Source organism: Strongylocentrotus purpuratus, unplaced genomic scaffold (genome assembly GCF_000002235.5).
Source record: "Strongylocentrotus purpuratus isolate Spur 01 unplaced genomic scaffold, Spur_5.0 spur5_scaffold_15, whole genome shotgun sequence".
Taxonomy (NCBI): Eukaryota; Metazoa; Echinodermata; class Echinoidea; order Camarodonta; family Strongylocentrotidae; genus Strongylocentrotus; species Strongylocentrotus purpuratus.
The window spans coordinates 27,879,488-27,904,221 of record NW_022145600.1 but is presented as its reverse complement, the minus strand read 5'-3'; the positions used below and the strand labels follow the sequence as shown (position 1 = coordinate 27,904,221).

General features: G+C 37.1%; 1 protein-coding gene across 1 annotated transcript in view; it reads right to left on the bottom strand.

Annotated features, from left to right (window-relative positions):
* The window catches only part of LOC115918015, a 34,097-nt gene extending 17,324 nt beyond the window's left edge, over positions 1-16,773 (bottom strand). The window contains exon 1 of the mRNA XM_030986104.1: positions 15,531-16,773. Within this exon, the coding sequence (XP_030841964.1) occupies positions 15,531-15,567 (37 nt within the window). The 5' untranslated portion in view covers positions 15,568-16,773. The remainder of the gene's footprint in view (positions 1-15,530) is intronic.
* Between the last annotated feature and the right edge of the window lie 7,961 nt (positions 16,774-24,734).

Below are 24,734 nucleotides of genomic sequence, written 5' to 3'. Positions count from 1 at the left end.
CCCCCCCCCCATGGCTACATGCCTGGTGATGACATAAGTAGGGTTGTAATACACTTATTCCTGTGAGGCTGTGACAATTACCCCGCGTCAGTTTTCTACACTAACCGAATTTTAAACTTCAACCCTTGACCCAACTGTATACCTAACCCTGTACCTATCCCTAATCCTAACCCCAACCTTGACTCAAAACCCAATTAAAACCCTATACATAACCCTACACCTTTGAAGAAATAAAGCCCGGAGCAAACGTCGCAGGAAAAAATGTTGCCGGGTCATGCTTCTCAAAAGATAAAGACAGAATTCTTGCTAGTCGCACACACTCACATCCAAAGTCACGTTGAATCAAAATAAGTTCTCCTTAGTAACCACATAATTAACTTCTCTCCCCAAAATACCATTCAAATATTCAAACAAGATCAGCTTTAACTCCAAAAAACAACACATCAGTACATCGCACTAAAGTTTCTCACCTGTAAGAATACTGCAATCAATAGAATTGTAAAAAGAGCACATTATCCCTTGTAACTTCGCCGAAAAGGGTGTTCCTTCGAGGTGCTTCCATGCGCGGTATGGTGCTCCTCCTTCATATACTAAGCAAATAAATGTACTTTCATTAAATAAGTTTATATCTTTGATACGCATTTTGGATTCGGCTTGCCTCATTTCAATCGGCGTAACACAGTGAGAGTTCAATAACACGACTCAATTGCTTCGTTCATCTTAATCCTAAATAAAGAAACACAACTGTCTCACTGTTTTAAATCCCATGAGCTAGCGGAACATCGCGGCGGTTCGAGGAAGTCCTCGTAGTACACATCTTAAGCTTCATCTTACACACCAATGATTTTAATCGGGTATAGTACTTAACACGCTTTGGATAATCAGAGGTTTTAGGCTTTGTAATGGCGCCTACTAGGCGTTTAAGTTTGTTCTTTTATTTGCATGATTTGTCACTTAACCTCTAAAAACCACAAAACTCGATTTCAAGGGCGGAACCTGAATTTCTCTTAATGAGGGAGAGAGACATTCAGAGAGATATTACGGAGAGATATTATAAAGAGATATATTGAGAAAGAAAGAGAGACAAATGAGAAAGAGAAAGGAGGGAGGAGGATGGGAGGAGGAGAGAGAGAGAGAGAGAGAGAGGGGGGGGGGGTTGGTGGTGGTAGTGTGCGGGAGGCACAGTCACGGGTGGTAGCAAGACAAAAAAGACACTGTCAAATTTCATTTATATAGCACTTCTATTCAGTTTATCTTTGATTTCTACACACTTTCAAAGTGTACATCATGGAATTTGATTACGCAATTCTACAATTTAAACAGAAAGCGCCGACATATTAAATAGTGCTACATTTCGAACCGGGAAGTGCGGGGGCGGAATCCCTCCTTCCATGACATCTGGAAGTCATTTATCCATATAGCATTATCAAATATGGTAAAATAGTTCGGCACACTATCCTCAAATTCGTTTTTTCTTGCACTTTGCCAACGAGAATATCATGTTCTTAAATCAAAGGCTATTAATCATTTTGAAATGCATTCGGTTAAAAAGCCATTATGTGGTAGCCCACACCTTTGCGTATTGCTGCGTATTTATGGCAAGCCGTTTTAACATTTATTCCTATTTCTTGATATCAAGAATTTAATTCTTGAAATCAAGAAATGAATGCTTGATATCAAGAAATTGAGTTCTTGATATCAAGAATTACTATTGCTTTACACACACACGCACACACACACACAAAAAAAAAAACAATTCTTGATATCAAGAAAAATGAATAAATGTTAAAACGGTTGCCCTAAATACGCAACAATATGCAAGCGAAATACGCAAAGGTATGACTGAGGCATAACATTACAATTCCATCGTATCAGGCGAAGATGCCTCAGATTCTTATCTGACACGATCGTCATATGACAGTTCGGGAGGGATGAGAGAAAAAGATACGAACAGCCAAAAAATTACATCGGGCTCATTTCGTCACTCCATCCCCAGCCCTCTCAGAATGTATAAACGCGGGTCGAAGCCCATTCTATAACACACACAACCCAGTTGCGAATTGTTCCACCCTCCTCGGAATCACAATATAATTATATGCCCTATTCAATGTACTTATTCGATGATTATGATCTTATGATAGTAACAAAATAATTTAAAAATCTCATACAAGCTTATTGCGCACCGGCGAGCAGGTGAAATAATATGGCCATCTAAGGGGGGGGGGGGTAATAAAGCCCCCCTCCCCCTCCTGTCAATCCTGTACCCGTCTCTTAGTATAGATCCAGACAACCTGCAAAATGGACAATCACCCAGCGGGTGGCTGTCCATTAACCTTATTATGCGTGTGACTCTTCATCGATATTCCAACCTTGTGTTTACACGATACACGAAGCATGCTTGTTATAATAAATGAAGTGTATAATGAATAATACCATATCACAATCGTAAACATCGCGAAACAACTTTTTACCTTGCTAATATTATGTGGGTCATTAAATTCAGGGTGTATGTGTTATAGAAAGGACTGTTTTGTTTCGTTATTGTTATGGCAGTATAAAAACCAATATTTGTTTTGTTTGTTTTTATTCAGTGTTTTAAGTGAACCTAGTAACCAGCCCCATGCATGAGCGCCAAACCGTTTAATTAAAGAATGAAGAACAAACGAACAAAGCAACACAAAACAAATGGGCGTCTTATAGTCCCCCACTAGATTCACCGCTACCGTATGCCCCAGTTACTTTATCGACAACATGGGTATAGTATAGGAGATTATCGGAAACCGCATGACTTCCACCGTGACTAAAAGACAGATAGAAAAGTGATGTTGCGTTCAAGCAAGCAAAAACTTTGTCACAAGCTTAAGCACGTGAAAACGACGATCTGGGCCTACATTTTTTTTTTTTTTTTACAAGGATACCACCCTTTCAGGAATATTTCTAGAGAAAATGCACAGAATGAACAGCAAAATGTCGTGTCCATAGAGACGGTATCTTTGGATGGTGCTCCAGCTTTGGTTAATGACCCTAAATCTGGTTTCATTCTTACGAAGAATACTTCGCACTATGTTGTGTAGAATGTACCGTCGGTGCATAAATGAATTAGATCATTTCATGAGCAAGTATCCAGTATTCGTCTTGGCGGGTTTTACCATTTTGGTATAAATTACCTTTATCTGGCCATGCGGAGAACGTCCTTTAATTAATGTACAAAATATTGCATCCACACTGGTTCACTGGTGATACATATGGTATACATAATTATATGCTCCCTTACAAAATTTATTACTAACATGTACATGATTCGTGATAATATTTTTCATCTAAACTATTCATGTAAAATATAGAAAGCTGTGATCAATTTAGCACGGATGTGTAATTAAGAATTAGGATAATCTACACTTAATCATGTATGTTTGAATATTTAACAACCGAAAAGGGCATATAAACATTCACTAAATAATCGATATAATTGTTCTTTTGCAGTGTGGGTCTGATTATTTCTAGAAACCACACGGGGTAGTATTGATATTATTTTTTTGGTTTTATATAGCACTTACAATACACCATTAATGTCACTAAAAGCTGTTAAAAAACCACGAAGATTATGTCATAGGCCCTATACTTATGGTAAATAAACCTACTTAAATGTCACATTATGTCTGTTGAATTTCCCTGTATTCTGAAGCACAAAAGAATACACACGACCCCCCCCCCCCCCGTAAATTATTAACAAATATGTTACCATGGACTTAAAGGTAATACAAAGTTTTGGTAATATTTCAACAGAATTGGATTATGAGATTTAAAATTTGCATTACCATTGTGTAACCTAGTGTTAGAATAAGCAACTCTGAAAATATTGGGCTCTAAAACGCTTAGGATTTCGAGAAATGAAAATATCTAATTTATCGGTGCTCTAGATAAATTTCAAATAGCGCCTATGGCCATACAATGGTAACTGCGACCATGACAATTTCGGAATATGCAGTTCTGATACATAATTTCCAAACGGGAATAGAATATCGATCGATTTTAGTCAAGAAACATTGCTTCGAAGCTAAAGTATTAACAATCTTGAGAGGGAGTTATACAACATAAAGAGTTTATTTTCACTATTTTATCACTTAAGACTCGATTTTAACCGCGACAACGATCATTGTATATTGCAGGATCGCATATGCTTCCAATATGTTCATTTGAACCGAATTCATGACCCCATGCGAAACACTTTGTATTACCTTTAATTATTTGCGGAAGATAAATATTTTCCCTCACAACACCTGCTCTAACAACGGAAGCACCTACATTGAATAACTGTCTTCAGCTTATTCCATTTTCATATCGAAATGAAATTTGATGTCAGAAACTACCATCTAGGTGACCCACGTACATGACACAATAGCCTATAGTCTCACGGGTGCTTGACTCATGAACTCTAAATCAGGACTTGTGTGTCAACATCTAAGCAACTGTCACTTTCAATATAAGAGAACATCTGGTGAGACGTTCCAAAACAAAAATAGAATCTAAATCACATCGGCATACGAGTATACATGAAGGTGAATCAGTGACATAATCTAAAAATCAGTGTTTTTCTATAATATACGAGGCAGTTTAATTCAATTCATTTAGGCTTATTGGCCAATATATATGCATGTATACGAGAGCTTGTGAAGAAGACGCAGTGCCGAAAAACTAGTAAAATACTGGTTAAAATGCATTATCCTAGTCTTGGACTATCATTGTCGTCTTCCCCTGGCCATATTCAGACCTGTGAGAAAACTGGTCGCATGAAACTAAACATGATAAGAAGAAAAGAAATTACGATTGAAATTATTCAAAGTAGCTCGTCAGGATAATTATCCCCTGATCACTCTACTCTGTGATAATTAAAAAGTAGGTCAATTATCTCAAGCCAAGCACACCCGGCTAAATTATCGCAAGGAAACCAGGGGGCAGTTAGCAAATGGTAATTGTCCCATGGAATGTCCCAATGGGTAATCGTCCAGGGTATATGTCTGGAGACGTTTAAAAATTATGGTATTGATAGATAATTAATAAGTTTGGTCTTATTTAAACAGGGTTGCCACATCATTAGTAATACATATTGCTTATGTTGGCCCTGCAATTATTATTACCCAAGCCTTACAAGGAACCTATAATACCTGGGTCGAGAAGGAAAAATTTAGGCAAAACACGTTGCCAAGGTTTGAGCCCAGACTCTCGAAGGAGATTAAAGAACCTTCACTAATACACCACAAACGTCTCCCATGAGTACAACAAAGTTCTAGGGGGTAGCTGCCCGGAGTAGTAGTTCAGGGGGGTGTTTCACAAAGATCCTAAGTCGAACTAAACTCTTAGTTGGACTTATAATTTAAGGAGAGCCATTTGTAGCCTAAAAAAAGATATATTCAAAAGCGAAAACAAAGTATTTTAGACTTTTTATAAAGTCCACATCGGGAACATGAAATCTCCTTGATAATAGAAAATATGAATGATTTGAATCAACATTATATGCCTTTTAAAATAACTTTTGCAAAATATTTGTATAGATGCTAACGACTTTCCATAATTGTTAAGTCCAACTTGTGAAACACCCCCAGGGGTAGTTTTCCTAGAATCCTAAAAAGTTATGATCTACAACACCCCTGACGATGATAACCGTAATAATTTGATTACCACTCGGCTAATGCGAAACAACGTAACAGAAACTGAGATGCAAGGCTCAGTATTCCAAAGGCTCTTTATTTCTAAATCTTCTATTTAGAATGTCAAAATGTTGGTAAATGAAAAAGAGATATTGAAAGAATTGGGTTGCCAATTTCTGCATTTAAAAAGAGTGAACGGTTTTGGTCGCAAGCCTGTCTTTTAATGGTCCGTTCATTAAACATGGCATCAAACTTGCAACAATATCCGACGATTTTCATGTTTGGGAAAAGACGTTTTACTCCTTGATCTCGTGGTAAACTTGTATCTCCCACACCTCATACATTTCTTGAGAAAATAAGACTGTTCAAGACCATATCACTGTGATTAACTTGATCAATAGACCTGTGCATTGTCATCCACGAAGAGGAAAATCAGGAATAGCCCAGATTTCCGGGGTCGTTTGCGGATCGCAACGCAACAACTGTCCTGACTAAATCGGAGACAATCAATGTCAATTTTTTTTATACGAAAACCGTAGGGTTCTACATACACAAGTCATAATTATATCGGAACGTAATCTAGCGAGGTGGAAGGTTTCAGCTTCTCTTCGAACTGGAGATTGGTAAAGAATCGGGGCACAGCTAGAGCCCATGGGAACATCCGATCAGAGACAACGTCTCTGACCCGATGTTACGAAGACCATTTTCATTAAACAGGGTATATAAACGTGCGCTGATGATTATCAGCAATGCCTATGATCTAAGCTTACATACAACATGAATTGTATAACCTTACCTCCCCAACTAGGTCGTTTATTTGTTAATTCTATGTACGATATCTTCAACGATTGTCCACGTCTCTTTCACTGCAGGATGTTCTGATTTGAAGAAATACCTTTCTTTGACAATGTAGGAAACGATAAGGCCTTCAAATGCTACGATAGCAAGTCGGGTATAATTTCTTACGTTATTACCAGAATAGAAGACTGCCTTTCAACTCGTTCTAAACTTTCTTGAGGAATAAAAAGAATAATCTTACAATTAAATGGCATCGATATCATGGCATTTGAGGCGGAACTAATCCCGATTTTTTTTTATCAAGATGGAAAGTGGGTGGTCTTTGCACATTTGATTTATCCAGAAATCTAAAGTTATGTAATAGATTGCAATAAATCTTCCCCTGTCTATTGTATTACCTTCCTCTGTATGAAAAACGTTTTATAGGAAACCTCACCCCTATGAATGCGTGTTGGCGGTATGATAAACAAGATGTATTCCTGCCCTTTGATGTACAAAATTCCTTACGAGAAATGTACAAGATAAATGTAATTCATTTTAACATACTGAAATATAGTAGTTGAAAACTCTATTCCTTTTATGAAAAACCTGCACCCCAGAAAAGCGCCAACTTATATATGCAATTTACGTTCTGGTAATTGTAGTAAAAACGACAGAAGCAGGTGAATGCAATGATTCATCACCACACACACCTGGAAAGGAAGCATCCATACATTTACAAACATTAACAGGGTCCGGGGAACGATTTTTTCACCGGAGCCGCTGAGATATATATATATTGCGAAATTTTTGCAACGACTCAGCCAGCCGTTGAAAAAGGGGGGGGGGGGGGGGGGGGGGGGGGGGGGGGGTAAGAGGACATTTTTTTTTTTTTGTCCCAAAAATTTCGCAACGACTCAGCCAGCCGTTGAATAAGCGGGGGGGGGGGGGGGGGGGGGGTTAGAGGACACTTTTTTTTGTGTATTTCATAATTTGAAAATTTGATCGATCGGTATTGGGGTGGGGTAAGGTCTGTCATTTTTGGTCACCAATTATCACAATTTTTTTAATTTTTTTATTATTATATAAAAAAAAAATAAAAAACGCTTCGAGGGGTAATGTTATATGATTTTGTGAAAGAAACGTTATAATTTTGTACTTTTTAATCTTCATTTTTGGCTGTCGGCTGTGTGATAATTTTGTAAGCGAGGCATATAACGATATACAGTAAATATATCATACCAACAAAAATTCCGGGGATGCTGCAGCACCCCCAGCACCCCCGCTTCCCAGGGCCATGAACATTAACTTGATAAACGACTTCAAATAGTACGTCACGTTATCAAGAAATTGCGATGCCCATGTCGTGCCGAGGAACTGTACATTATTCTTGCTGTATGCCTCTTTCATACACTTTGGTGGGGAATCTTGTAGATTAATGGGTAAGAACATATAAATTTGTCAGAATAATAAACTTATTTTTTGAGGTTAGGTTTTCTTTAAAAATAAAACTTGATATAAATGGAATGAATGAATTTAGAATACAAATATAAAGGAATAACAAGTATTTACCCTTTCATTATCGCACAAAAGCAAATTAAAACCTCATTTTCCGCACCCCTTCAAATTACGGGTCAACAGGGGTCAAACTTGCCGAAGTTACAGTGACGACATAACATGTGGACCTGACCGGTTTACCTATATACCTGAGGCGATGAGCCGTGCTTAATTAATGCAAAGTCGTCGTGAATATGCGTACTCCAAATAAGATGATGTCATCAAGTCGAAAGCAATTTTTTTAGTTCGCAACTTCCTATTTTCAAAGCTTTATATTTTGAGTTTTCAGATAGCTGATACTCCTCTGACAGACACTAAAATGGAATGCAATTTATATTATAATAATCTATGGCTCATAAGCTTTCCGTTGATATATAATTCATCTATTTCACGTTTCAGTTCGGATATGGTCTTTAAGCGTAAAGCGTCGATTTTCACACCCAATTATGTACATCCGATGACATAGGATGTCCTCCCTCCCAATCCCAAAATAAATTGATCAATGCTCCCAGGTCTGTCCATTGCGTTTATATTCTTGCTGTATCCGATTCATCATGGTCCTCCTCGTTATTGGAATTTGACGTAAACTGTTCTGTCATCCCAGTGTGAACAGTGTTTCTCAAAATGCATAGACATGTCATGGCATCAATTAACTAACTTCAAAAGACAGCCGGCATCCCGGTGGATCTCCGTGCACAGCAATGACAACTTTAAAGGGCCCATGACATCGAAATACAAGTGTATTCCTGTTGGTGTCCAGTCCTGCATACATCTCATATTTTGATACGTAAACTTCTGAATTTGTTTCATAGATTTTTGTATTATTTATTGTAACAGGTGGTCGACTTCGGCAAACATCGTACCACTTTCTCAAGTTAGCTCATTGATGACTGACAGATGATGTCACAAGGGGATCGAGATCTTGAGGTTTTTGGGTGGAGCTTAGCAAATTTGAAGGACAAATATTTAAAGGTACTATGTCCCATTTGCAGGCCAAAAAAAAGAAAAAGTTAAATTCCAACTGCATTTGAAAGATAATACTAATTTAGAACTTCCCTAAAAAAGGTGGGGCTTGAAAATGTCTTCAAGTGGGAAAATAACGACTATTAGTTGTCAAATCGACTTTAGGGCTATAGAGCCCAAAAGTAATAGTCTTGATTTTCAGACAATTGTACCGAATGGTCATACGTCTGGAGGTTTTTGGGTGGAGCTTAGCAAATTTGAAAAACAAATATTTAAAGGTACTATGTCCCATTTGCAGGCCAAAAAATGAAAAAGTTAAATTCCAACTGCATTTGAAAGATAATACTAATTTAGAACTTCCCTAAAAAAGGTGGGGCTTGAAAATGTCTTCAAGTGGGAAAATAACGACTATTAGTTATCAAATCGACTTTAGGGCTATAGAGCCCAAAAGTAATTGTCTTGATTTTCAGACAATTGTACCGAATGGTCATACGTTTTATCATAGACGTCTATGGTTTTATGCTGCGCAAAGATTCAATCAGTTTAATCTTGGCCATCACAAGAAGTGGGTTATTGATGTAGACAAATGCTCATGTACCCTTTACAACTCTTTTCATGTATGTTACTACCAAAGAAGAAAAAAGCCAGTCAGTCACTCAATAGTGTCTGACAGTGAAGTCTAGCAAGTAAACAGGTTTCCTTGCATAATTTGAATATGAGGACACTGCCAACGTTTAAATTTCACAGATAGGACATACATGACATATTCATAATTCCTGCAAAGTTCTACAGAATTTGAGGTTGGCTGCAAAAAGGACATAGTACCTTTAAAATATATTGAAAATCTATGAAACAAATTCAGAAGTTTACATATCAAAAATGAGATGTCATGGGCCCTTTAACTTGCTGACGACTCGTGGAATTAACCCCATCGGTAACACCGAAAAGGCCACTAATTTGTGAAAGCCTTATTCAAACGATCTAAACATTTATACTTACTCGTTGTAATTGCGAACATGTATAGAATCCACGCATTTGGCCAGGGGAAGACGACAATGATAGTCCAAGACTAGGATAATGCATTTTAACCAGTATTTTACTAGTTTTTCGGCACTGCGTCTTCTTCACAAGCACAGCACCCCTCTACCATGTCCCGTTGTTCTTTGACTTTGTATAATCTGTTTCATTGAGGACACTACACGGCTAAAGGGTTTATCACAGCGAAATGTATTTGATTGCGCTTCATACTGGAGCCTCACCCCAATAAATCGGTGAGCATCACCGGACGGTATCCAGTGCCTGTATTAAATCGTCGTTACAATTATACTTATAGCTATCTTTATCGTTACAATTGAGATAAGACCGGTCATTTGATGATTCACTCTGAGTGAATGTGTCTTCTTTTTCAAGAATTCTCTGGAAAAGAGATTTCTAAAAAAAAATAATCATATAATAAACAAATAAAACAATCAGGACCGTATTAAAGGACATGACCAGGTATAATATGATATACATCTTTCTTCCTTGATCCTTTATTTCATAATAAAGCGATTATATTGTCATAATTATAAGGATTATAATAATAACAATAGGCCCTACAATTGACAACAACAACAATGATGATAATAATAATATCAATAACAATATGATAATAATAATAAAAGTAGTAATAATAAATAAAGATTATAATGGTAATGAAATAATAATATAATAATAATGATAATTATACTAATGATAATAACAAATAATAATAACAAATATACAGCTACTACTACTACTTCTTCTTCTACTACTACGATACTACTTTTACTTCTACTACTTTTACTACTACTACTACTACTACTACTTCTACTTCTACTACTACTCCTACTACAACTACAACTACTACTACTACTACTAATACTAATACTAATATCATATTTTACCCTCGGCAGCCTCATTATCAGAGGGACAGAATTAGGCGAAACAACTTGTCTAAGGATATTCGCCCCGAGAGAGTATCGAATCAAGGGAGATTAACCAATATCACACAATGTGATTGGCAGTTTCATAATGACCCTACTAATAGACCAATTTGCATGTTACGTTTCTCCAATGCTCTTGCATGTGAAGTTACAATTACACACGACCCCCCCCCCCCCCCCCCAACGTCAACTCTGGTAGGTGGTAGTTAAAGTTACGTTTGATTTTCTTTATATAGTAAGTGACGATGACTTATCATCATGATTATACCTCAGCCCGTAATAGGTCAATGCTCAGCCACACCGACAGATCGACACCAAACCGACCCATAATTCGCCATTGGTATGTTATGTATATCAATTAAAATGAAGATGTATGATTTCTCATTTGTACTGAATGAATGCAATAAAAAATGCTACAAAACTAAATTGTTCGTGATCTCGGAATGTAAATCACTCTTGTTCCGTGCGATGGCGGTCCATGTCTGCCTCATCGATGTGACTGAAGTATCAAGTATTTCGGGTATAAAGTCTGACACATGGTTAATAGCTCCTACGAACGCCCAGGAATTTTAAAACTCGTTGAATTTTATGCTACAATTAACCTTTGTCTGATCGTGCTTACTACAATCGCGATGGTAATAAAGATCCATCTGACCCTTTTTATGAAATTCTTAGTATCCCATGCGATTCAGTTTCTAATCCATTATTACTATCGTTATTAATCACCAGATACCGCGACATGGGCCGACAAATTGTATGAGTGTAGTAGAGCATCGTTTCGTTTGAAAGACATATAGCCTCTCGAAAGATACAAAAGCAAAACTACAAATTCGATACAGGGACGTAATCCGGCTTTACAGTAATAATGATTTTCGTGATGGCCAGGATAGCTATTTTCAGTTGAATAGACCAGGACAAAAGCACAAGGTAAACCATTACACTAGCTATTGTCATGCTTTGGCGGCCCAGTGGAACTACTCTCTAATGGCTTGACTGGGTATTCCTGTTACTTCCCCCCGGCCAGTATATTCACGTCATTGTTCTGGTCAGTAGTCGATCGTTTATATTCAGTTTGATTTTACAATGAGTTCACAGCATAGTACGAACAAACCCAATTTTATTGACAGAGACTAGAACAGAGAGTGATTATATCTTATCAATTTGTTTGCATAGAGTAATTTGAAAAGAATAAAAGAAGAGTGAAATAACTATAGAGGAGCCTACTGTGAAATTTGTAATTGTGCATGAGTTATAGGCCCCACAGGGTGGTAACATTTAAGAAAAATCGTTATAGGTAGTGGGAGAAATTAATGTAAATCACAGTAAAAGAATTCGCATTCGAAAAAATGGCAATGGATGATAGTGGCACTCTCATTTAAAAAATGTGACAAACAAGAATATTTGAATAATATGCAAAATAATCAATACCAGCCACGCGGAGAGCAATGAAGTCGATTTTCAGATCATTAAACTTATTTACTTTAATATATTTATGGGTTTTATCGGTCCACAGACATATAGATAATGGTTAACAACATCGTAGAATGAACTATAACGATCTAGCGTCGTTTCCCCACATCTAATTTCTACGTGATGGTATATTCCCTATCATCGTGTATTAGTTCGATGTTCTGTTTCTAATTAATGATAATATTCAGAAATCGCTGGAAAAAGAACAACCGAAGAAATCTCTTTTGTGCAGTTAGCCTATTTACTTCATCACGAGGTGACCTTACGTTAACTTCATTAGTGTATTCACGAGAAAGAAAATATAATTTCTTTATCATATGTGCAACAGAGCTAAGAGACAACTCTAAGACGTATATAAAATGACAAGGGCTCATTGAAAGACAGCATTATCACATGGTCAAGATGTTTAGCTGAAGCCCTTTGAATAATAATTAATATGTTTGTCATAATTTATAGGCAATCCTTGATATTCGTTTGGTACGTCGTACTATCACTTCTCTCTCTAACTGTTTTTTGTTATATAATTCCAATTCAGTCTTGTCCACTGTATCATTGGACCATAATTTTAGTTTTAGATTTTTTTTAATCCGAAGTAGGAGCGTTAACACAACCTTTTATTGCCTAAGGACCATTAGAATCATTAGAGGATTCTACACCGTTGGTCATAATGGTGGAAAATTATTTTTACCCCAAATTTATTGAATGATTTTGACAACGATTTATTTCTTATAGATCTAGATAATAGTATACAGGGCGTATCATAATAAAGGATATTGAAGTTTAATGACGATTTATATGAAAACTACTGATTTCATAATCAAGCATTTTATGTCTGTTGTAAAGGACAGAATGTCCTCTTTTTAATGACACCCCGATCATACTACTACTGTCACAGTTGACTGAATAACAAAGCATTGCTGTCCACCATGTGAAAGGTGCACTGTGCCAAGTTTGATAACATTTCCTTCTTAGACACATAATCCACTCATTGTTCAGCATTTCAATATGTCTGGGCTGACACAAGCACTAATCTTTAGAATTTATCTGTGAATGCTAACTTGTCACGGTGCACCTTTCACATGGTGGACAGCAATGCTTTGTTATTCAGTCAACTGTGACAGTAGAAGTATGATTGGGGTATTATTAAAAAGAGGACATTCTGTCCTTTACAACAGACATAAGTGCTTGATTATGAAATCAGTAGTTTTCATATAAATCGTCATTAAACTTCAATATCCTTTATTATGATACGCCCTGTATATTCTCAGATTTTATTGAATGACATTTGGGGAGTGTTTGTTTTGCGTGACTGCTAAAGCATATGTGTGCTACAATGCTAATCAACTAGGGAACCTACGTCCTTAAGTCATAACTGACAGTAATGGGGATTAATACGTCATAAAAGGGCACTAATATAGCACATCGACACGGTTTTGATCCTGGTGGCTCACAGTAACGAGGCCACTGTTTAGCCAATGAATCATGACTGTACGCAGCGGGCGATAGGGTACGTCGACGCCCCCACAAAAACAAAAAAGCAAAGAAAATGCAATAATTTTTCAATAATTCATTGCATTTTGCCCCGACCCCCAAAATAAAGAAATCTTCTATGTGGGCATGCCTTGAACCATAATGCATGGCCCTAGAGAGGAATTTTCCTTGTTGGCAGTCTTATCTTCGCCCTCATGTAGCCTATGTTCAGTAGAGGGATTAACCAAGAAGAGGGATGTTCGTTAGAACACAATGATGCATGCCTGCAATGATGTTGGGTATTGGACAACATATAGGTACTGGAACATACTGAGTCGGATCTTCGGAGAGTGAGAGCACAGAGGTGTCTGAAGTCGGGTGTTAGAACACATATAGGGATATCGGAACAGGTGGAGAGCACATGGGTGTCGACCATAGGTAAACAGAGGGGTGTCGGGACATACAGGAGACGGAACGTAGGTTTTTCTGAACATTGTGCTTCTGAACATTGCGCTGTTTTGAATAATGGGTTGCCGGAACACAATGGTGTCTGGTCATTTGGGTTTTGGATTGTAAGGGAATATGCAATATCACAGTGGTTTAGAGCGAAGGGACTGACAGCGGTATAACAAGTGTTCGAGACCGTCAGCAAACTTGTGCCATTTATGAAGGGCCTTATCCCCAAATATATGATCTACATCTACATCTACTCTGGTACTCAGCAAAGTCTACTTCTGGATATGACGCTGAGGTGAAGAAACATGTGCGTGTAAAGCTGGTGGGCGTTTGTGCAAAGTATGAACAAAATCCAAGTAAAAACTGCCTCCAGCATGGAACTAGAGAGCAAAGATGTGTACCCAAGGCCTTAAATGCAACTCTGAAAATCAAATGCAAGTCATAAAAATCAAACGCAACTTTCAAGCCCAACTTTTCCAGATCAAACGCAACTTTATGATAGATATAATCGATTTCGATCGCAACTCTCTTTTGGCAATGCGCAGTTGCGTTTGATTGCAAGTTGGTATGATATTTGCGTTTTCATCGCAACTTGACTTTTATGCAAGAAGACGCCCACTGATCGAGCGTGCTGGCGCCTGCAGTGAGTGCTTTCCGAAGCCTTACTGTTGTTAGCACGAAGGAGTTTGAGTATATGTCTTTGGTGGAGTACGCGGTGAGAGACTGGTACTTGGCAGGATGTTTTTTTCTCAATCTGGTGTGAGAGCCCTTTGCAAGACATCGGCTGGTAAGTCTGACTGTTAGGTTTACAACACACACTTTGCAGTGGGATGCACACAAATACATGTCTATATATTATGGGCAATTGACTGATCAAGAGGAAGGTCCGCAAGCGAATGAAACGAGCGAACCGATACTTTTTTTAGTGAGATGAAATTAATCACAGACCAGGTAGAGTTATAATTCAAACATTGGCATTGTTTCTCATTGTTTGGGTACCATTATCCCCGTGCAAACCTTATCAATATGAAATGCTTTCAGTGGTTGATTTAATAATCACTGAAAACGATTAAAAAGGGTTTAAGGAAAATAATATTTGGAAAATGATGTTCATGTGCTTTTAATATAGACAATTCATTCACAGATATATCTCCCCGACGGTAAAAAAAAACATGAGACACAAAAGAGGCATTAAATTCTAGACTGCCCCCAATTATAAGCTTACCTCTGATTATTCCAATAATGAGGGTCAAACTCTTCATCACATCCTAAAATTGTTGGAATGCACGAACGTCAGCCAAGGTAGACTGTTGCTCCAGGGGGATATAGTCTACATATTTCACGATCTGGATCAAATCATATTCTTCCTTCTAAATAACAAGCACCAATATTACACCACTCGGGATTCATCTTACGAGAGACACAGTCAATCTGGTATTATTCCGTAATATATGTTTCCTGTCACATGAAAGTGAATACACTGACGCATCTCTTTCCGTGAGGTCCATGAGATAACACCCGTGTGTCGATCCCGGCCGGAATCACGTAAAATCTCGGTTTACGAAAGAGGCTGATTTAACGGTGCCAATTTTAATAATGATGAATTTGTGAAAATAAAAATTCAATGTCGTGTAAAAGGCACGGACAGTGTTGCTGAATAACGGACTGCGCTGGTGTGAGCGTAGTCCAGAATCTGTCATGTTCTTAAATATTTCGTCTGTTTAATTTTCTCTACTCTTGCCTCAAGCCGCCGAAGATGGTGTTATCAGTGAACTCCTACTTCTACCCTTAGAAGCTCCCAAGGTCCATAAACGTGCGTAATGCTTTAGTACAATTATTGTGTCGCTAAGACGTACAACTAGAGAACAGTCAAGTCAGTGGACTAGTCGTATCCACGCCTTCTTCTCGACATTCGAGACATCGTCTTATAAACCACCGGTAAGTTTCAGGAAAATTCGCTCGAAGATTTGTCGCAAAGCATCACCACTTCATCACTCTAAAACACGGACGAACATGAAACATGCGTGAAGATGTTCCTTTCTGTCGCAACGATCCATTTTGTACCTCACCTAATGTGTAAAGAAAAACCTTGGGACTGGACTTAACCCATGGGTATGATCTGCCAAATGAACCACTTCTACTTTAAATATGATGACGATCCTGTGCGGTCGAGTCAGTCGCGCGTAGCACGGATAAAAGATACATCGCACAATTGACTCTAAAAATATAACCCAGCGAGCATAGAGGACGCAGAAAGTAGATGGGGGCACGGATCAACGAATCGGGTATTCTATGAACAATATGAAAAAATGTTGAAGCAAAGCAGACCTTATATACGGGGCTCGAAAATGGAAACAGCGCATGGTGTCAAAAGTGATCTTATATACATCCTGCTGTCACTCTTCAGATGTTCTTCACGTAGTGTCAACGCATTAACCAGGTTCCCATTACACACATTTAGTGTACATAAGTACATATGTACATATCACTATGTACAAGATAAGTTAGGAATCAAATTATTTCCTAAAGTCCCAAATCCGATGGTGAATCCACTGGACCACGACACTTCCATATATATTTATATATACATAAACATATATATATAACCCTACATGGTACATTAAGTGGACATCATAAAAACCCTAACCCTAACCCTTACCCTAACCCTGATATGTATGTTTATATTATGTATATATATATATATATATATATATACACTTACAAGAAAAAATGATCTTACACGAAGAATCAGTATTTCTTGTGTGTTTGTGTTTTTCTCGTATCAGGACTATTACCCCCGGACAATTAACCCCGGAAAAATATCTCCCAAAGAACAATTACCCCGTAGGACAATTACCCCCCTTCCTCCTAAAAATTACCCCTGTTCATTAAAGGGGAAGTCCACCCTGATAATAAGTTGGTGTTAAGTAAATCTTTTTTTTTCTTTTCCAGATGGTAATTGTCCCGGGGGGGGGGGGAGGGGAATTGCTGGAATTCTTTTCGACATAGAGAGCTTACTCCCAAACTACCTAGAGCTACATCTCTATTAACATCATTTTGCCCCCTTCCTGTAGCCTATATCCATTTCTAAAAACACCACTGTATACCTACCATTTAAATTAAACAAAATTACATTACAGTAATAACATTACGGAGTGAATTCGAGCGATTTTTGTAATCCGTGTCCACAGCTGCTTGCGAATTTCCTAGCCATGTAAATCAGTCAAAGAACTATGACAGTTGGTTTTAAAGGTAGTATTTAACACCTTAAATTAAAATTAATCTACTTAAATCCCATGTGCACTAGTTGGCCAGGAAGGATTAAACCTCCCTGCATGGTCATTGACAGGCAAGAAACCACGAACATTATAAAAGTTGATTAAAATTTACGGAAAATTAACCCACTCAAGACCCCCAAAACGATCGTATACAGCTGAATTTTCAGTGACGTCAATGAATGAACAATGGGCCGCTCGTGTGTATGCAAATCACTTGTATTGCATTGAGTGCTGTACTCATTCATAGCCGACGTAGTTTACCTTCATTAAAATCCCCAGGAAATATGGATATGGACGAAAATTTCTTGATTTGAGTTTTGAGGAGATAGAAGAAGGAAGTACCTCGGACAATAACAACGACAATGGAGATTTGGGAGATCTTGACCTAGAAGTAGAACTAGCAGATTTTACCAATTTTGCGGTACTATATAACCTGCCTGCAAGTTGTGCACGATAGCTGGCTTGCCATATAGTCATAGCCAGCCCGGTGGGCGATCAAACTAGCCGTAAATCGGGAACCTGACTGATCTCGGTTTTCTCTCGATTTCCCCTTCGCCATTTATCTGGTGCTACGACTTAATTTATCAAAAAGTATAAATTAGTCGGCCCAATCATACATTTTCGTAATGAATATCTGAACAATTTTATGTAAATTTGTTGCCTATTTTGCTCCAGAAGAGTCGTTAGGTCAGCATGTAAAATGTCCCTCGATATCATCACTGGTGGTAAGTATACAAACAACGTTAAAAATATATATGAGTGGGTTTCGGAGAGGGTATCAAAATTGCGTTTAATCTATTCATCACACTAGTGAGGGTTTAATAAGCACTTTACTCATTTTCTTAAGGTTCTCAGCATACGTCTATACCAAGTTATTGTGCTTTCATGTGCTTTCATCATGACTTTGTCAAAGTCATTTCAATTTGATGATTCGAAAACCTCACAGTATACATAATTTCCCATGTACTATCATAAGCACCCTTCCCAAATTGCTTCAGTACTCAACTTTGAATTGTGCAAAGATCTACCATAGGAGGGCACTACCATGGCTGATGTCTTTCAGCATTTAGCTCTACCCTTACCGGGAGTGACTCAGAATACACCTTCCACACCACCACCCTACATCAAAGTAGATCTCACACTTGGTGTCCTGACCTCAGATGACTTCAAGTGGTCTTCCCACATCTCAGCCACTTCTAAGAAGGCCAACCAACGATTAGGAATTGTTACGAAATGCCAGGCATCTTCTGCAGTCCTTTAGCAAATTTTAGACTACAAGAGAACCAGTAGTGCGACCGAGCTAATCTACACATTACAGTGGCCATTACAGTGATGCACAAGATAGCTAATGGTCTATCTGCCATTCCCTTGGAAGCATTATTTTCCTTCAATAAACCGCTAACATGGAAGAACCATGACATGACCTTCCAGATGCACCAAGCCGGAAGCGCCATAGACAAGTTGGCATTTGCCCAGCGATGTATACCCTAATCGAACAGCCTTCCAACAAATGTAGTGCACGCTGACAGTCCAGAGAACTTAAAGGCCGTCTGTACCAGTTTGGGAAGAAGGGAATAGACCACCCAGAGTGGTCACTGACAGGTGGCTATCTCATCAGCTCAGCTCTCAATTGACATAAGAAAACGAGGATCATGGGGGACCAATGGTCACCGATTTAGTTCATCTTCTTGATCGGCTGTATAGCCCTGGAAGATTACAAAAAGAAGAAGAATATTGCAAAGTTTCATGTAATGATAAATGGTAAGTCTAGTTATGTCTTATACACTTTTTTCTTCTCTACGTCGTATCGTCAAATACACGCTCGTACAAAAGGGAAATAATTGTCTACAAATTGTAACTCTGAATATGTAATTTGCTAAAGATATGTATTAATCTGCCATCTTGGTGTCCATGAACTACAATGTATTATGCCTCAGAGCCCTCCAAGTGTGACATAACAGGCCAACTTTTGATTGTATGTAGCAAAAAACTATCTGATAGATCAACGACATATATATATATATATATATATATCCCTTTAAGATAGAGTATTAGAAAAACGACTACGCAGACACTCTTAACCAATCAGCATCGCTGGACACGTAGAGGTATCAGATCAGAAAAAGACTGCAATGGAGCTCGCAAACAGTCAGTATTGTTCGAGATACCGATCTCTACTGACTGCATCTATTCTTTCGTGCGAAAGTCTACTCTAGATGTATACGGATCTCATCAATGGAAAGGGTTTTGCCCTTTTCACAAAGTTTAACCGAATACAATTTACATTTTCAGCGACAGCATAGATTTAAAAAATAATTGTAAGGGAATATCAGTTTAGTTACTAGCAAAGTGTGGATATCGTCTTTTTCCATTTCACCTTTAGTCGTCACTTAAACGACACATAGAGTTGCTACACATGCACATGTTAAAACATATATTTGAACGAGCCTTAAATATATGGCAATGGTAGTAAGAAAATCATCTAATAATTTTAAAAATTATGTTTGGGGGGGGGGGGGAGGTTTATGGCCTTATGTCTGAATCAGGTTTGTCGAATACGTGCAATGATGAAAAGTGATTCGTTTGAACCTAAAACCATTTAGTAATACCAATCGCATTTAATTTCAGATTGAGCAGTTAAAGTTTTCGCATGCACCACAACTATTGTGGAATGCAGTAAAAAGCCAGTCAAGTTATAACAAGGTATATATGAACATATTTACAAAACCATTTAAAAATTATTCATAATATGCCAGTTAACAAGAGGGTCGGGGTATCAAAATGCCGGACGTGATTGCTGTGGTTTTTTCAAGCCATTCGTTCTTCCCCTTGTAAAACATCACATTTTTGTGGGTCCCCGTCACCAGACTAAAGAAGGAAATTTAAAAAATCGATGTTTCTAACTATTACAGGCCTTTAATGAGTGTATACTAGGAAGTATTTTTGAATCAAGTAGTTATCAAAATGCCTTTTCATGAACACCGTGCGATATGGTCTGTTTTTGTGTGTGCGTATGTGTGTGCGGGGGGGGGGGCAATTAAACGGTTTATTGCAAATATATCTTTGCCCTTTAAAAAAAAAAATTATTACTGAAATATTTCTTTTACCATTTGCAGATATATTTAAAGAGAAGGTTGAGTTCTGGGAAAATGTAAACAATAACTTGTGAGCGGTATCATTGTTATTATGCGAGTGAGACAGAACACCAGAAATAAAATGTTCCCTGAAAAGAATGGCTCTTCAATCGCCTTAATATTCTAAATATGGCATATAACAGCATCTTAACATGATTCTGATTTGTACAATTCTTTGTAAATTTCATCCACGAATTCTTTCTTTCATTTTCCTCTTGTTTTCAGGTTTTCAACTCCACATCCTTGTTTATTTCATCGGAAAGTCCATAATAGGGAAAGGACGACCCATCTCATACACCCATTGACTGGAACTTCCAGCAAATTTCAAGGGTTGAGCAAAGCTCTGTTTGGTTTCTGCGGGTACCGTTTTGTAATGTGCAAAACGCTGGTGCTTATGTTCTTCACACATCATTTCGAAGGAAACGGATAGTACTGACAAGTGACTCAATAGGAAGTAATCGCAACACATGTTCGACAGCACCTGTACATATCTCGAGTTTAAACAACCTTTATAAACAGAACCGCTCTCAGAGTGAACGGAAGTTTACTACGTGTTTCAGTTAATAGACCACACATTCAGGAGAGAAAACAAATTGCAAGGCAGAAACGAACCCCTATCCAGGATGTAATAATGGAACTCGATAACCATTCGCAGTTGTGAATATCTACATATTCGTGAAATGAAAATCGGATTTTAAAGGGGAACATGCCACTACATTAGGTGGGAGCAGGGGGAGGGGGCTGCAGCCCCCTCCAAAAATATCGAAATAAAAAAAAAACCGTCATCTAATGGTGAACGAGGTGGTCAGTTCTTATATACTTATGACGAAAAAAACATTTTCACAATGAAAAGAAATAACGGATCAAAAATTTTGCTCGCTCGCCCAAATTTAGAAACTGCATTAGAGAAGTAAACCCCTATCCGTATTCCTATGGCAACGGGCTTGCACGTTTCATATTTTCTATCTTGAAGTTGGAAAAAAAGTTTGAATTTAGTTGACTGGTAGGAAATAGCTTTTGAACTTTCTTTACGTTCACACACCTTTTAAAGAGCATTAATCCCGCATTGGGTAAATTTTAGAACCGTCAAGTTTGGAATATTATTATCTGTCCAAAAAGGTCTAATATGAGTTTGAAATAGAGACCCTATTCATACTCATCTGTCTGAAAAAAGATTTCACGAAAAGTCCTCGGAACGAAATCAATACTTATATGATTGTGGCACATTTGCAATACCATTACAAGCTTTCGGCAGATATATTAGCCTGCTTATACAAAACCAAATGCATTACGAAAAAAATAACACCGTGTCAATTCAAACATTCCTTAATCTTTAATTTTCCGTTCTTCCGATCCACCTCTCACTACATCTCTCCTTCTCTCGCTCCTTTCTCTCATCAAGCTCAGCATCTAGCTCTTATTCATAATATTATTGCTCTAATAGACCCTCCTTTGCTGTTTCTGTCACCATGGTATTTTTTTGCCTCTCCCTCACCCCCTTTTGCACTGTCTGTTTTCTTTCCGTCGATGGTAACTCTAAAGGCAGAGCGTCTTAACAAAATACGAACATAACAAATATATATATATAGATAATGAGTACACTTTATTGTGCCATGCATCATTGTTGGGAAATTAAAAACAAAAATATACGTTTTATTCACCGGCACAGAAACAGAAAAATGCATATATTTGCGTGTGCATATTCATTATATATAATATATATATATATATATATATATATATATATATATATTGAAGAAGACATTCAAAACCAGCTATGTAACTTTATTTCTAAATTTTCGCCCCCCCCCCCTCCGTCAAGGATGAAATTCCATATAGGTGATCATAATTTTTACAAATATATATTTATATATATACATATATATATTTAGAAATAAATTGATATGTATGTTATATACACATTATACACACAATTAAATATAACAATATGAATATTAAGTTACATAACAAATGTTTGCTTTCATGGTTTCAATCGCAATTCAAATATAAATCAAACGGTAAAGGCTTGATTTGAAATTTACCGATATTTTACGAAAACTTACAGGTTTTGGGTAATTCCGTGTTATCTTATTTTGTATGCAAAATCTCAAAAATCATGTGAACAAACATGAATTAATTTGTTTGAGGGTATTCTTAAAGCATTATCGAATGAAATATAATAAGGTGAATCGGCGGTCTCTTGAAGTGATTACGATTTAAGAGAAAAATAAATTACGATTTTGGAGTATGTCGTAAATAGGACATCTTTGTAGGACGCACGATCATACGTTTCCAATTAATTCCACCCATGTGGAAGAAGAAGAAAAACAAATCGATGGTATCACTTGAAGAAAATCATTTTTTCATCGAGTATTTGTATAGTTGAAGGGATATTAATGTTGCCAAAATGTTTGTATCCCCACATGGAATCGCCGATCTAGAATCCAACACAGATGTTTGCATTACATACGGTAAGTTCACTTGTCAAGATACATTTGATATTGAATAACAATTACTATTAAGAATGGCAAGAATTAAGAAATGCCATTTCAGTACTTAGAGGAAGACGTTTCTTATTTCCATATATTTTGTTGAATATAATACTGATGGGTAGCATGTGTCTGGACCGTTCTCCAGGTAGTAAGTAATAATAATGTGTAATAATCTATTTAATTCATATCTATTAAACATATTACTTATCACTTAAATAATAACGAAATATATGCCATCTTTTTCACACCCTAAATTGAGTTGTTGTAATTAACCCTTGCTATGCTTTTGCTGAAGTTTGGCACAGACGTTTCACGTAAAATCTTTAGCCCACAGCACACTACACGACCCTACTGTGACGCGATTTTTGAAAAAAATTGCAATGTCGTTATATATCGAAATTTAATCAAACAAGAATTATCTTTTTCTCTTATAATGTAGTTTGTAATCCCAAAAGATCTTATTGGATCGACATATAAATATTTAGAACCACGGTCATTAAGAATGTACATGTTTGAGTGCTATTTCAAATACTACTACGAATTCTTATAAAACCGGATCGCAGTCAGATCGCAGCGAGATATTGCTTAGCTGCAAGTTTCATGGTGCATAGATTAGATGAGAAACAATCAATTAACTTCAGTGTAATGTATTATTAATGATCTTGAAGAAAACTTTGAGTTCTGATGAAGATGGAATGTATGTGAGCTGTCGCATTCTTCTTATGTTAGTTCATATAAGACTATCTTGGAAGGAAGGTCCCCTGCTAATAACTGCTCTATATTTGAATTGATATTAAGATTTAGCTTGAATATTTGGACCAAATTTTGTATGTGTAGTCCCATATAATCATTTCTGTGTGCAGTGCATGTGAGTTGCAACAAAATGTTGTAAGTTTCTTTTCGTTTTGATTACCGCAAAATCTCACAGTATAGCCAATATTTATGTACTTCATAATCAACATAATTTCACAATTCTGCTTCCAGATAGTATTAAATCGCGTTACCAGAACTCAACTTCGTCTTGAAGCCGAACTACATTATGTACGACATGTTTTATGTACGTAACTATAGACCTATACTCATCTAGTAGTAGATTTAAATGATTGTATACATAGCATGTATGATGGTGGAAAAAGATCGACATGAACAAAAATGTCACAAAGACATACTTAATTGAAATATTGCAAATACACGTGTATTCAGTTGTTTGTTGTTAATATGCATATTATAACGTGCACATCTGTATATATTTACATACATTTACATGTATTTACAGTAGTTGGTAAACTTAACATAAGCTATAAAGTGGAACATTTCATTTATTCTTCGTAAAAAAATGTTGTAATTTGATCGTTGAGATTATCCATATTTTACCTCATTTACATTTTTTTTTTCTTACAATTTTTAACTTTCACTTCAAATATTGAGACTGCATAAAAATCAACATGCTTTCGAAGGTCGAAATAAAAGAGGGCATGAATCTCTATGCACGAACTCCTTTCATAATCACACGACCTGTGGTAGA